The sequence below is a fragment of the Bactrocera tryoni genome, chromosome 3, assembly GCF_016617805.1.
Source record: "Bactrocera tryoni isolate S06 chromosome 3, CSIRO_BtryS06_freeze2, whole genome shotgun sequence".
Taxonomy (NCBI): Eukaryota; Metazoa; Arthropoda; class Insecta; order Diptera; family Tephritidae; genus Bactrocera; species Bactrocera tryoni.
Window position 1 is genome coordinate 39,767,489 of NC_052501.1, and position 14,380 is coordinate 39,781,868.

The 14,380-nt window shown below is 37.1% G+C and overlaps 2 protein-coding genes across 4 annotated transcripts; one reads left to right on the plus strand and one right to left on the minus strand.

Annotated features, from left to right (window-relative positions):
* The first annotated feature begins 1,007 nt into the window (after window positions 1-1,007).
* On the plus strand, window positions 1,008-7,488 carry LOC120772862 (endocuticle structural glycoprotein SgAbd-2). 3 transcript variants are annotated; one of them, XR_005705103.1, is made up of 5 exons: window positions 1,015-1,163; window positions 4,349-4,524; window positions 4,856-4,931; window positions 6,346-6,567; window positions 6,632-7,488. XR_005705103.1 is itself a non-coding variant. In XM_040101690.1 (4 exons), the coding sequence occupies exons 2-4, from the start codon at window positions 4,352-4,354 to the stop codon at window positions 6,490-6,492; spliced, it is 396 nt and encodes a 131-aa protein (XP_039957624.1). In that variant the 5' UTR covers window positions 1,008-1,172; window positions 4,349-4,351; the 3' UTR covers window positions 6,493-7,488. The 3 variants fall into 3 exon arrangements, 2 of the variants coding, with proteins under 2 accessions (XP_039957624.1, XP_039957623.1); XM_040101690.1 differs by having other exon boundaries at window positions 1,008-1,172; window positions 6,346-7,488; XM_040101689.1 differs by having other exon boundaries at window positions 6,346-7,488.
* A 104-nt stretch (window positions 7,489-7,592) lies between these two features.
* Window positions 7,593-8,799, minus strand: LOC120772274. Its single transcript, XM_040100778.1, has 2 exons — window positions 8,706-8,799; window positions 7,593-8,615 (listed from the first exon to the last, which is right to left on the minus strand). The coding sequence occupies exons 1-2, from the start codon at window positions 8,742-8,744 to the stop codon at window positions 7,593-7,595; spliced, it is 1,062 nt and encodes a 353-aa protein (XP_039956712.1). The 5' UTR covers window positions 8,745-8,799.
* Between the last annotated feature and the right edge of the window lie 5,581 nt (window positions 8,800-14,380).

Sequence of the window (14,380 nt, forward strand, 5' to 3'; positions counted from 1 at the left end):
ACATAAATTAGTTGTGTGTAGATCAGGCGGCGATTGCAGCGCACCAAAAAGCCGGCGCGCCAATAGTTGCCACTGCCACTGTCGCTGCCGCCGCCGGTTTCGCCTTGCTATTTGCCGACGCCATCGGCGCCGCCAGCGCTGATAATGCTAATAAAGCGGTTGCTGTACGAACATGCGCGCTCGTACTGTTGTTGGCTCTGTTGTTGTTGTTGTTGCTGGCATTGTTGCTGCTGTCAAGTTGTATGTGCTGCATACCACTTGTTCTTGCCACAGCTAATTTTGCATCGGAACTGCTTCATTCAGCAGTTCGCATGGCACAGGCGGCCCAAACACACACACACACACATACGTCATATAATTGTGTGCCTGTGTGAATGTGCGCTCATCTGCTTCACAGCGCATTCTACTTGTTCTCATACAAGCACTGTGCACCTGAGAGGTGTGTTGTTTGCCATCACGTTTTAGTTGTTGTTGTAATTTTTTCGATTCTGTTCTCCTTTTTTGTGTTTGATGGGCGCATGCGCAACGCCCATTTGCATTTCAATAATGAAATGTTGCGCATACGACACGCCGCACGAAAGCTATGTGTCGCTCGCCGGTGCATCGGTGGCAGCGCTGCGCTGCTTGCGGCTCTGCAGCTTGCTGTAGTGATGTGCTCTCGCTAGCAGCAATAACAACACAATAACAACAACGCTGCTATTAACTGGTTGTTGCAGATTCTGTTACTGACTCACTGTTGCTATTGTTGTTGCGCTTCGCATCACCGTTGATGAGGCGGATGCTCTTTCGGCCCTCGCTCTAACTTTGCGCTGCATTCTGCAACTGGTTGTTGTTGTTGTTGCTGCTGGTGTCGACTTGCCGCTATTCTGCTCTCATCACCGGCGCTGTTATATTTAAGTTTTGTTGTTTTTGTTGCACTTGGCTTGACACAGTGCACAAATTGCATTGCGGCAAATGCGATTGTCGGCTGGCAAGCGTTGCCGCTCCGATCGCGCCACAAAAGTATAAAAGCATTTGATTTTATTTGGTCAGCCACAACAGTTTTTTGACGAGCCTTCAAGCGAAGACGATCTCAAGTTTTAAGCGCGAGCAAGTGTCGTATACGGTTTGGCTAAGAAAAGCTGCACGAGTACTAGAAATCTAATACAAAAACAATCCTTGAAGTAATAAAGGTTCAGTTGCTAATAAATATTTGTGTGTGTTTGTGTGTGCGTGCGTTCATATCCTTTGGAATGTTTTTCACATGATTTTGTGTTTGAAACGAGGATGTTTCTTGGACTCGTTGGTTTTGAGTTCAGAGTATAAGAGGCTACTAGTCTTTAAAATTTTAAAAGTGTTGCAACCTCACCGTCTATATATACAATATGCAGAATTTTATCGAAATCGAAAGTTTGTTACTTACAAAATCACAGCAGACAATTAGAAACCTAAAGAAACGGAAAGAAAAGAACATTTTTCTCTCGAAGCAAAGGCTAACGCTGTTGTTTGTAGTTTTTATATGAAAAGAAGACTAAACATTGGGAAACTAATTACAAAAAGCTTTATCTCAATTTACATAAAAAACATCTTGCTTTGAATTGATTAATTTTAATCGATATTTGTTCGATCTATAGAATATATGTCTTATATAGATTATGATGTACAAATCTAATATTTTTTTGTTTGTTTTTTTTTTTAGCGTGTTTGTTTCATGAAGTGAATCCCTAAAAGGAAAGTATTTTCCATAAGGAGTTTAAACTGAAATACAAATTCCGTAACTAACGAGAGACCTTAACTTTAGAGCACTTCGAAAATAAGCCCGCCAAAAAGACTTTATTTTCAACGTCGTCCAAATTTTGAGGTTATGGAAAAAAGTGTAGTACAAAATTTGTTTGAAATGAAGCCCGCAAAAAACCTTTTTTCAACAAAACAGCTATTTACTTTAATTTGCTGAAGATTGTACTCTATGAAAAATTAAAATAAATTTGTTGTAATTCTGTTTAAATAAAAATGAGGATATGTTTGAAATTATGTACTAAATTTTGCAATAAAATATAAAAATTAGTTGCGTGGTGGATAGAAAGGGGAGATGGAAAAAGTGCCTAACCGCAAGCAGCCGCACTTTAGTAGCCACTGCTCACAACTAAAATTAGTTCCGGTTTTACACTTTTGTTGTTAGAATAGTAGAATATTTGGCGCTACCAACAACTGTATTGAAAATATAATTTATTTCGCGTCAGATTTTATATGAAGTTAAAATATCTCGAATCAAAATAAAATATTCATAGATTAAACCCTATTATGTGCTTATTATATTTATAACAAATGCTTAAGAATTTATATACATAATTATAAAGTAAAAGTTATGAATATTCTATTTAGATTAAATTTGTGTTAGAAAATGTTCCCATACAGCAACAGCATTTTTCAAAAAATAGTTCATCAGCTAACAAAATCATTAATAAAAGATTTCCTCGAAAAAGTAATGCAGTCAGAATTGCTTCTAAATCGGCAACTGCATAAATATACAGAAGATTTGAACAAATATTTCGATAAATATACTTTAAAAACGACCTTTCCCTAAAGCATCTTACATTTTTTAAATTTTTATATTTTTGTTGTGGAGGTTTTTTGCACTTCTTTATAAAAAATCATCTAATTAAAAAAAGCATATAGCAATAAGCGAGCCGTTGGCCTCGTTTTGGAACAGATATTTCACTCTAACATAAAAAATACTATACCAAAATACAAGAGCAACCTAGTTTTATCATCATTTATGTAAACTCACATGGTATTTATAGCATTTTTGGCTTTAAAATCGGTCACAATCGCGGCTCGATGTAAAATTCATGAATTGTTCTTACAAATTTCGTGGGGTTTCGACGGATATTCTCACGCAAATGCTTCAATATAGAAAAAACAATATCGTAAAAACAATCACCATCAGCTTGATTGAACGGCTTTTGCGTTGACTATTTTCTCACCTCTTTTTTTTGCCCCCATAAAGCCATGTATCAACCATATTAGCCAAAATAAACCTCTCAACTAATGAGAAAAAAATGTTTGAAAAAAATGTTAAGTTTTATTTCACGAATTTTCCCAATTAGCTACAGCCTTTAATCCCATTACCCTATTAATCAAGGATTTAACAAAAAATAATTGTATTAGAATTAACATTTTTTCGCGCCTTTATACTTCGTGTTCTCCTATTTTGAAACTATTTTAAGCTAGGGCTCGCGCAGATCCATTCAATTCAATAAACAAGAAGACTTGTCGGCAAACTTACGCATTTAAATTAAAAAATAAAGTTTCCAACTTCCAATTTCAAAAAGTAGATTTTCAATTCTTAACCTCAAAATCAGGATTAAAAAATAAAAATAAAAATTAAATTTTAACCCAAAATTTTTTAATTTAAAAATTCGCAACGTTGTTTATCTATATAAAACTATGAAATCTGTCTAAAATCCTACAAAATACAATTTGTTAAGAAATTCTAACATTTCTTCTAATATTTACATTCTAAAGTTATTCAGCAATTATAATACGGCTAAATAATGGTTCAAGCTTTATCACAAAACTAAGTGCAACAACGCTGTGCTAGGATAAACAAATTTTGCACAGCCCTTCCTCGCTGAAAACTTTCTTCTTGGATTTTCGAGTCGGCAGAAAATGCTCTGACGTGTTCATTTCTCTCAAATTTATAATTATGAATTTTAGATAAATAATTAAACACATTTTATGGGATTACTAAGTACTTGGCGCAACTCAAAAATCTATGCTAAAATTTGTAAGTTATATAACTCAAAATAGTAAAATAACATAAAAAAATAAAGTCCACTGCTGGTAAAGCGCGAACATTCTTGTAACCATCGAGCACTTAAGCAATATGTTCCACACCTTTAAAACTCATTTATAAAAAAAATATAAATATATATATAAATTAACTATAAATAATGTAATTTGACGTGTTGGATGAATATGAAAATATGTAAATCGGATTTTCCAAATTGCTGTAAAGAGCACGCTTCGAGCAATCAATATGCCAACACACGCCCACGGCCTAAGTGCGTTACCTCGCTTTGCGCTTCATTGTAACAAATACTACATGTGCATATACATATATAATACATACATATATTTGTATGCATCTACTCACGCTCTCGTATACATAAATCCCGCATACACACCGTTGTAGCGCCAGCGAAGACAATTGACTCCACTCACAATTTGCAAAACATGAAAATTTGTGCGTTACTTCGCAAAAGGCATTAAAAATAAACCAATTGTTATGCTATTTATACTTTTAAGGTGCAAATTTGATAATTTGTAGTTTTTAAATTTTATGTGTTTGTATTTTCCGCCTTTGCAGATCATGAAGACTTCAATCCTGTTGTTCGCTGCCGCAGTTGTGGCCACACTCTCATTCATTGGCAGCGTCGATGCACAACGCGGTTTGCCGCTACCACAGGCGCGCGGCTACGAAGCCAACGCCGTTATTCTGAAGCAGGGCTTCGATCTGAATCCCGATGGCTCGTACACATACAAGTAAGTTGAAGATGCTGCTAAGAACACTCGTCAATGTAAACTGTAATTAAAAAAATATTAAAACGTACGGTAAAAAGTAGTCATTAAACATTTAATAACCGTTTAATCAACATAACGGTTACTCACAATCGTTAATTTAATTTTTTTAACGACCGCTTTGACAGGTTAATTGATCTTATTCCTATAAGTGTCTAGCTTTAACTAGAAGATCCAACAAGGTACCATTCCCATGAATAAATATAAATAAATGTACACACATACATAAACATAATAATTAATAGGTACATTAATATTTTCATATAAATTCGTATTTTACCGTTCTCACTCGCAGCTATGAGACAAGTAACGGCATACGCGCTGACGAGGCGGGCTACTTGAAGAATCCGGGTACACAAGTGGAGGCGCAGGTGAGTTATTGCTATATTGATCAGTTTGCTTTTGAATTTGCATAATTCGGCAATAAATTGGTTGCGCATGCGCAGTGCGCAGAATATATGGTCTTTAACACGCTTTTAGGCGCAGTGTAATCGTCACTTATAGCGATCATGCGCTGTTGACTTCTGAGTATGCCTTTAGGCACTAAGTAGCGAACAGACTGACTTAGAAAGAAACATATCAAATAAAATGCTTTTTATGAAACAAATAGTGCAATAAAATCATCAAGAATTTTATTTCCAAAACTTTCCATTAAGATTCTGAAACATAAATTTCAAATATTTCTTTTGTTACAAATATTGTTGTTTACCACAGAATTAATATCAATTCGCATGAATTAAAATTTTTAACAAGTGGCAACCCCTGATAAAAGATATCTGGACTTGAAATATTTTAAACGCAAACAGGTGGCAACCCTGCTAAGAGTAGTTTGGGCTGTAAGCTTTCTCAATTGCTTTACTTCGATAACCCTCTTTAACAAGTTATTAATTGCTAAAATTTATTAAATTTAAATTTAGTGGCAACCCTTAAAAATTTTTTAACTATATATTTACTACTTGAACTGCTTTAATTTGGCATATATGTACATTTCTATTACTCTATTATCATATCAATTTGATTCGATTTAAAATTTCAGACAGGTGGCAACCCAACACAAAAAAATGAATGAATTAAAATTCAAACAAGAAGCAACCCTTCTAAAACATGTCTGAACTTGAAATAATTTAAACAGAAACAAGTGGCAGCCCCGCTCAAAGTAGTTTGAACTCTAAACTTTCTCAATTGCTTTACTGCGATATGCGCCTTTAACAAAGTAATATCGACTAAAATGTATTCAGTTTCAATTTGGTAGCAACTCTGTGAAAAATTTAATCACGCATATAGATTTCTAATGCTCTATTATCTTATCAATTTGCTTCGATTTCAATTTTCAGACAGATGGCAACCCCGCAAAAAATCTACTCTTAGCTTTCTTAAACAACTTTAAATAGCAGGATTTCTTTACCCTTTAACTCTCTTGTCTTCAAGTAATAAAACAGGTGGCAACGGTGTCATCTTATAAAGCTCCTTATTAGCCCTTTTAAGGCTGCTTGTATGCTCACCATGACACTGAAAATTGAGTTCACATGGGTTTAACGATAGCCTACAGTGCCTTTGGTTTAATAATATTATGTACGATAGCTCTGTTACAGTATTGGCTTCAGTCATTAACTTTTTCTCACCAAAATGGCATGCTCCTTCTCGAAAGTGTAATATTTACACTATAGCTTAACAGTTCCCTTTTTAAACTTTTCACATTACTTTTGAAGATCTCTTGATTTATATTCTTTCTATTTATCACCATCTTGAAAATGTTTCATATTCCCCTCTCTCTTTCTTTCTCAGGTGATGCAAGGCTCTTACTCGTACACCGGTCCCGACGGCGTCGTCTACACAATCAATTACATCGCCGATGAGAACGGTTATCGCGCTGAGGGCGCACACATACCAACACCACCACCACCACGCGCTGGTGGCAGGTTCTTCAAATAAGTTCACAAAGCACGAAGAACCAATCCTTAACTTAATAACATCATTACTTACATACATACGTACGAGTTCATACAAGTAAGACGTGATCAATGCTAATTAACGTGATATTTTGCAACAACCACAATGATACAACACACAGCCTTAAAACACACCTAACTTAAAACCGGAAGCAACAACACAACGTACATGAATAACGAAGAAGAAGAAAGACGCAAAGAAATGCAGCAACTACACTAAAAAAACGGCAAACAGTGGCAACACCGAGCAGCAGAGCTTAGCTATGGACGAGGCTACTGATGAGCTTAGACCTACATATCTATATACAACTTATATGGTGTATGAGGACTGTGGCCTGTTACTGTTGTTGAGATCTACTGAAGTGACCTCGTGTGCAGAACCTTTCTTATGACCACACACACACTTTCTTTCTAGAAACAAGCACGCACAGCTATATTCTTATTCGTTTAACTTCTAACACTTTTTTATACTTTTATCTAACAAATTAATCGAAAATTTATCGATAATTAATCTATTTCTATCTAACTTATTAATCGATAAGTTAATCGCTAACATGGTTTGTGATTTCGTAAACTCCTATTTAAACTTTTCTAACCTCACTTTCGCACTCTCAACTTATTCCTTATGTCCACATTCCGTCCTTTCGCGCGGTACCAACTACCGATGCGGCGGCGTGTGTTGGCAATATCCACGTAGTTTCCACTTAACCCTTAAACGCCAGCTCACACCGTTCCGTGAAGACAGTTAGAATACCTACTCATGTACCTTATCTCCAGAAACATACATACATACATAACGATTATATGTTTGGTAATTTAAAATGCTATTTTATATATATATTTTTTTGTTGTAGTATTTAAGCAATTTATGTATTTTGAATATTTACGAATATTTGCTAAAAACGTGAGTGATTACAACGAATTTTCGATTTCTTGTAAGTACAGCAATCAGGCAATAAATAAATTGCGTAAAAACTCATTAACTTGGTCTTTTCATACATATAGACACATATAGACACCATATATATAGACACTCACGCCTAAGCAGGCAATACAACCCTGCGTCTACCAGCTGCAGTCAAACTACTTTCTCAGCGTTAAAGTTGAGGCGCGTCGCGAGAGATTGCGTGGTATTTGCGTGGGTGGACGTGGACTCGTTGCTTTGCTTTTCGGTGGACTACTGGAGCGTGATATAATGCTGCGCGTTGGGAAGCCAACACTGCTCTTCTTGCTACTGACCGTCGAGAGCGCGGTTGGTGAAATACATTTCAATGGATGTGCGCGCCGCTGACGCATTAACTCCTCATATATCGGATCCTCTTCGAAGATCACCAACAAATGCAATTTACGCGAGTAGTTATTCATGAAGTTCATCATCTTCGCTATTGTTTCGGTTTTGTAGTCGGTTTTTATCTTGGAGTTCATTTCTTGCAGGCGAAATAAGCGCCCGCTACAGTGCGTGTGACTACCGACAATGCCGTCAACGAAGTTTAATTTGGACGCGACTTTCATGACCAACGTGATGGTGCCGTCTGGTGCAAGCACTTCTTCGGGTTGTATAATGTGTCGTATACGCAATCGCTGCAACTCGTACTTCAGCACGCGTAGATTACGATTGATGTAGGCGGCAGCACGCTTCTCGGGCACAAATACCGCGGCGAGCGGATCGAGCGGTTTCTCCAGTGACTGGCCGAACTTACGATAGGCGAATATGGTTGTGACCAGTAGCGTGCCGAGTGCCATAATACCCATGAGCGAGTAGAGTATTTGCCAGAGTAGCACGTTGGTGGCCGCTTCGATGGAGTAGCGTGGCGCGCGTTCCACATAATCATTGACGATGTCCAGGAAGAGCGCATGACAGTCGCTAACCGATAAACGATTCGGATGTATGCTGATGGGTATCTTTTGGTTGAGCAACGACGTTTGGCGATTGGGAAAAATAAAATTCTTTAGTGTCGTCCAGAAGGCAGGTCCACGTCTTTTCTGCAAAATCAATTCCGTACAGTGTTCGGTGGCCTGACGAAACCAAGTGACACATGTTGTGCTCAGGTCGAGGTCTGGGTGTAGCGCTCTGCAAAAATGTTCCATAAATGTGACTGGCGTGAACTGCATCAGGACGCATTTTGTTAAGTGCCGATAATGGAATAAATTAAATATTTGGCATTTGAATGAGTTGAGAAGTCGCTGTCTACTTACATTTTCTGTATGTGAATTTTTGTTTATTTTACTATACATTGCCCATTTGACAAGTTTAAAAAAATATAATTCTATACTACTATGACATTTTCGATAGAACGCATAGACAGTGTACTGAACAGTTGCCACAAAGGCATACTTTCAAAAATTCCAACAAGTTTTTCCCAAAAAATGGATCGTGAAATTACTTTTGGAGGAACTGTAAATGTCTAAGATAAAAAAGAATACATATTTTTCATAAACAGCTTGCTGTTTATTCCCTGAACAGAGCACATTAAGAAATTTGTAACACACAGAAGAAAATATAGGGGACTATATGAAATATGTTGCTATTTGTAAGCTACAGTAACATAAAATATTCTTCTCGACCTAAAAATGAAAATATAATCGTGAAAAGTTCATGAACTTTTTTAAATTTTTGACGCTGAAGCTTCATTAAGGACCAGTTTCTATCGATGGTGTGGTGAATTAATTCAAGATGGTAGATCACTCCAAGATGAGTTTCGGGAAGGTTGTTCAAAATCAGTTGTTGTTCCGGAAACTATTGATGCGGGGCGCAAACTTGATATTCCAAGATCGTCATGTGACCTATTGTGAGATTAAGACAACTGTAGGCATTAGTAGGACTAGCATACATTTAATACTGCATGAACGTATGACTATAAAAAACAAATTTGTTCACGCTGTATCCCAATATGTCAATCACTCAAAAACAGGGTCATGTCGATTGGTTGAAAATATGTAAGAAATACGGTAACGGCCAAATACGTCTATGACATGGTCACAGGTGATGATTCGTGGATTTACGCGTTTGAGTCCGAAACTAAACAGAAGTCGACTGTATGGGTGTTTCAAGATGAGCCGAATCCAACTGGACATATCACAACCATGCCACTAGAACGACGCAGAGTAGTACATTCTTAGTGGAAAACAATCATTTGTTTGCCAGATGTCCTTCAAGAAATCAGGAGTCCCAACATCATCATCATCGTGAATCATCCTCCATATGTACTGACTTGGTTCCGAATGAATTTTTTGATCCCGTTCGTAAGAAGAAAACTAAACTATTGACCTCGTTTTTAGGGACCTGAAGAGGCGGTTGATGCGTTCAGAACGCATGTTTTGGAGATTTCTCAATCAGAGTGGTAAAGGTGCTTCGATAATTGCTTCAAAGTTTTTCGGTTGGTGCGATAGTCATTGGCATCTGTGCCAATTGTATTATGCAAATAATCGTTAGTGTTTGGTACACCCTTTTGGTATACTCTTTCTGAAGTACATAAAATGCATTCGGCGATTTTCATGATGAATGAAATTATTCACTAAAGAAGTTTTATTAAATTTTGTGTGCTGATTCAAATTTTTGTTGCTGACAAGTTCAGAATGTTGAAAAAGGCTCTCGGTGATAATTGTTTGTCGCGAGCAAGTGTTTTTGATCGAAAATTATTCGAATAGGGTCGAGAAGGCGTTGACGAAAATGAGCTTCGAACAAAGAGCCAACATTAAATTTTGTTTTAAAATTGGTAAATCTTTTACCGAAACGTTTCAATTGATGCAACAAGTTTATGGCGATCTCGTATCTCGTAGCAGAGTGCACGCGTGGTTTCAACGTTTTCACAGTGGTCGTGAGGACAAAAATGACGATCAACATGTGGGCCAATCAAAATCCGTGATCACCGGAAATTCCATCGAAACTGTGCGTGATTCATTAAAAATCAGGCGAAGTCATCATTGAAATTCATGGAAATGGAATTGAACATTTTCAAAACACGAAAGGTGTGTGCACGGTTTGATCCGCACAAATTGACTGACGACCAAAAATTGCTCAGAATCCAACATTCGAAGGACAAAGGACAGAAACTTCCTTTGCAACATTGTGACTGGTGACGAAACGGGGTGTTTCCAATACGATCCCGAAACGAAACGCCAGAGTGCTGAATGGAAGGCACCGGAGGAGCCGAAACCCAAAAAATCGCGCATGGAGAAGTCGAAAGTGAAGACAATGCTGATTTGTTGTCCACAAAGAATTTGTTCCTCCCGGCCAAAACGTTAATGTGGTATTCTACCTTGGAGTTTTGAAGCGTTTGGTGCGCCGTATTCGACGTGTTCGGCTCGAATATCGCGAAGATGAAAGTCAAAAATCATATTTTAACCACCAACCACTCGCGGTATTCACCTGATATGGCGCCGTGCGACTTCTTCCTTTTCAGAAAAATGCATTTGCCCATGAAAGGAAAGCGTTATGCAGACGTAGAGGTCATTCAAAAGGCTTGCACCGTCATACTGGCGGCCAACCTGGCCAACACTCGTTCGACATGCTTTTGCAAAAAGCTGTATTGAAGCAGAAGGAGACTGTTTTGAATAAAATAAATTAATTTTGCCGAAAAAACCATTTGTTCTGTTTTTTTAAGTCCTGTTTACTTTGGAACTCTTGTAGTAGTAAAAGATCGGAGGGATCAGTAAATACTATTTTTAAAGATCATTTGGGCCTGAGAGAAGTGAAACCACGATTGCTTCCAAAATCACTAAATTTTGTTTGAAATCGTTATCGCTGAACTATGAAGCTTATACAATTGAATATCGAATATCAGAATCCTGAATATGTGAGGGCTGTGGGAAGATATAATTGTATAAAAGCATTCCTTTTGACTTTAAATGAAAGCTGACTAATACATATAAAATAAAGTTAGAGAAACGAAGAGTATTGTATTTGGTGTATGACATATGATAAAGATCTGAAACAATAACGCACTAAGCTTCTGATAACAAATTCTACTAAATTTATTAAGGTCTAAGGTTTGTATTGGCCCATACGTAGAAGAGTGCTGCTAAATAAATGATTAAGTCTTTCAAGACGAAATTTTTTGCATAACAGAAAGTGCCAAGAGAGCGCTTCTGCTAAAACCAGGAAGTCCATTAAACCTTCTATTGAACAAGCAAATGATAATTAATCCTATTCGTAGCGCCAATACTAAGTTACAGTACATTAATGTGGCCAAATGGACTAACCCTAATTTAAAATCGGGTATTAAGTCAATCGTAGATGCCAATAAATAACACCACAAGCTCTTTTAGACAATGATGATGGGGATAGCGGCTTTTCTTTTCTGAGTACGTCTGAACCACGACTATTGCCTAGCAAAAGGTGACCTAGAAGAGTTTATGAAATATCTTGGTCTATCAAAGAAAGGATCCGAACTCATTGTTTCACGACTTAGAGAATGAAATCTCATAAGTCGAGAGACTAAAGTATCAGTTTACCCTACAAAAGAAAAATATTTCATCCCTTTCTAGAAGAATATGATTTTGAAACAATAATCTCGGTTTGGTGGCTGAAATCGGATAGTTTATGAATCAAAAGATTGGCGTTTAGAGCGGCGTAGCTTTAAAAAGGTACTCTTACATAATGGAAATAAAATATGCTGTTTAGTTAAAGAGGAATATCCCACAGTAGCCTTAGTTAAGGAAAAAATAACTAAAATACAAATGACACAACTGGCTAAAATGCTTCGATCTTACAATGATAAATTTTCTTTTAGATCAACAAACGAAAATATTTCAAATTCCCTGATAGTATAAATGTGCTAAATGCCTCAGTGACCTCTTTATATAAAGTAAGTTAGTCAAATAGTTTGAAAAAGCTCTAAACAAGAATTGGGAATGTTCTAAATATATCGGTAAAATATTTTTTAAATTTCGAATCCTAAAAATGCAATACTATGTTCATATTTTGGAGACTAGAGCTGCTAAAGAAAAACTGACAACATTTTTTGAATCAGCTAGATAAACATATAAGAACGAGTAAAAATCCTAATAAAAAAATATTTTTTACCAGTGTTATCCTTTTCTAATTTTATGCCAGAATAATTCCATTTTGAAGAGAGGAGTACATTTGTATTATTTTGTACGGGTTGCGTCTGGGGCTATAAATCAATTAGTTAGTTTCACACCAAAAGCAAAACCAAAAAATGTTATCATTTCGTTCTTTGAAGACATCTTATTTTTAATTTTTAGTGATATCACTACTAATACCTTCGCAGTCGTAATATCCTTCTGGCTTTTCCTTAACTTTAGAGCCATTAGACTATCAGTATTTGCCGATGGGTGTACCAACAGCCAGTTACCAAAACTACATCGTCGATGACTAGGTAGAAACATCTTCTTGATTATCCCGCTTTTCTAATCTTCACCATGAGTCCTATACATTCAGTTATCCAGACGAATACAGATGAACTTTATATCTAAAGAATTTTTCAGGCTTCACAACTGACTCTTTTTAGCTATCCTTACATAATCAATTGCTTGCTCTGGAATCACGAAGACTGTGTAGAGTCGATACGGCGCCGTTCGCAGCAACTCGCTCTGACGTATGGAAGGACTTAGCTCATTTTACGTCGAGATTTTAAATTAAAAACTTACAAAATACAGCCGCTCTACCTTCCCAACCGCCATCGCTCCATTTTATGGGCTCTTGAAAAAGTTCCCAGGAGATGCGACGTTTTCGACCCAAACTTTGTTCAGCGATGAGATCTACTTATTTCTGGCTCAATGGATATGTAAACAAGCAAAATTTTCCCATTTGGAGACGAAGAGCAACTTGAAGAGATTCAAGAACTGGCATTTCATCGAGAAAAGTATCCGTTTGGGTGTGCGGGCCAGTGGAATCATCGGTCCAATTTCTTCAAAACTGATGCCGATGAGAACGTAACCGTTAATGGCGACCGTTATCGAGCCATGATAACAGATTATTTGATGCCAGAAATTGAAGCTCGTGAGCTCGGCGATATTTGGTTTCAACAAGATGGCGCCATTTTCCACATACAGCATCAATTAATGGATTTATTGAGATAACATTTCGGTGAGCAGATAATTTCAAGTTTTGGGTCGGTCGGTTGGCCACAAAGATCATAAGGAAATAACCCCGTTAGACTTTTTCCTGTGGGGATATCTAAATCAAGATCAGGCCATGGAGCAAAACATGACGCATGCCATTCGCCAGTAACAAGTCGATATGCTCGAACAAGTCATTGAAAATTGGATTCAACGGATGGATAGTCTGAGACGTAGCCACGGCCAACATTTGAAAGAGATTTTTCGAATGATAATAAATACTACCCATTAATTTTAATGTTTTTTCTTTAAATAATTCGGGAACCCCGAAATGGGTCACTCTTTAGGGACTTAGACCATTAGTTTGTAAGCTCTTAATAAGCTTTGCTGCTTTTTGGTGACAAATCTTATGTATAAAAACATCTTCCAAAATAGATAACAAAAATTATTTTCAAACTTTCTTTCTGTTGACCTATTTATTTATTCATTTTCGTACTTCTGTATTAATTCATCAGCATTGTTGTGCAAGTACATATATATTAATATTTTAATGGTCTTCTGAAAGTTCCCGGCGCTAATGGCAACGAGTACACCTCCCCGTGTGGCGTGTGTGGAACTGCCTGTCTCGGTGGTTGTCTTTGAGCGCCTTGACAATTCAGCGGACCCGGCCGACCTAGACCACCGGTACAAAGAGGTATCTGACGAGCCTTGCGGAATGGTGGCGCATCAGCATTGATTGTGAGAAAACAATTTACCACAAGCCAAATGAAAGTAAACAGTGAGACGAAATTCGCGGTGTTCATGATGTGTTTTGTAAACAGAATTAAATTCAGGCATAACCGCTTATT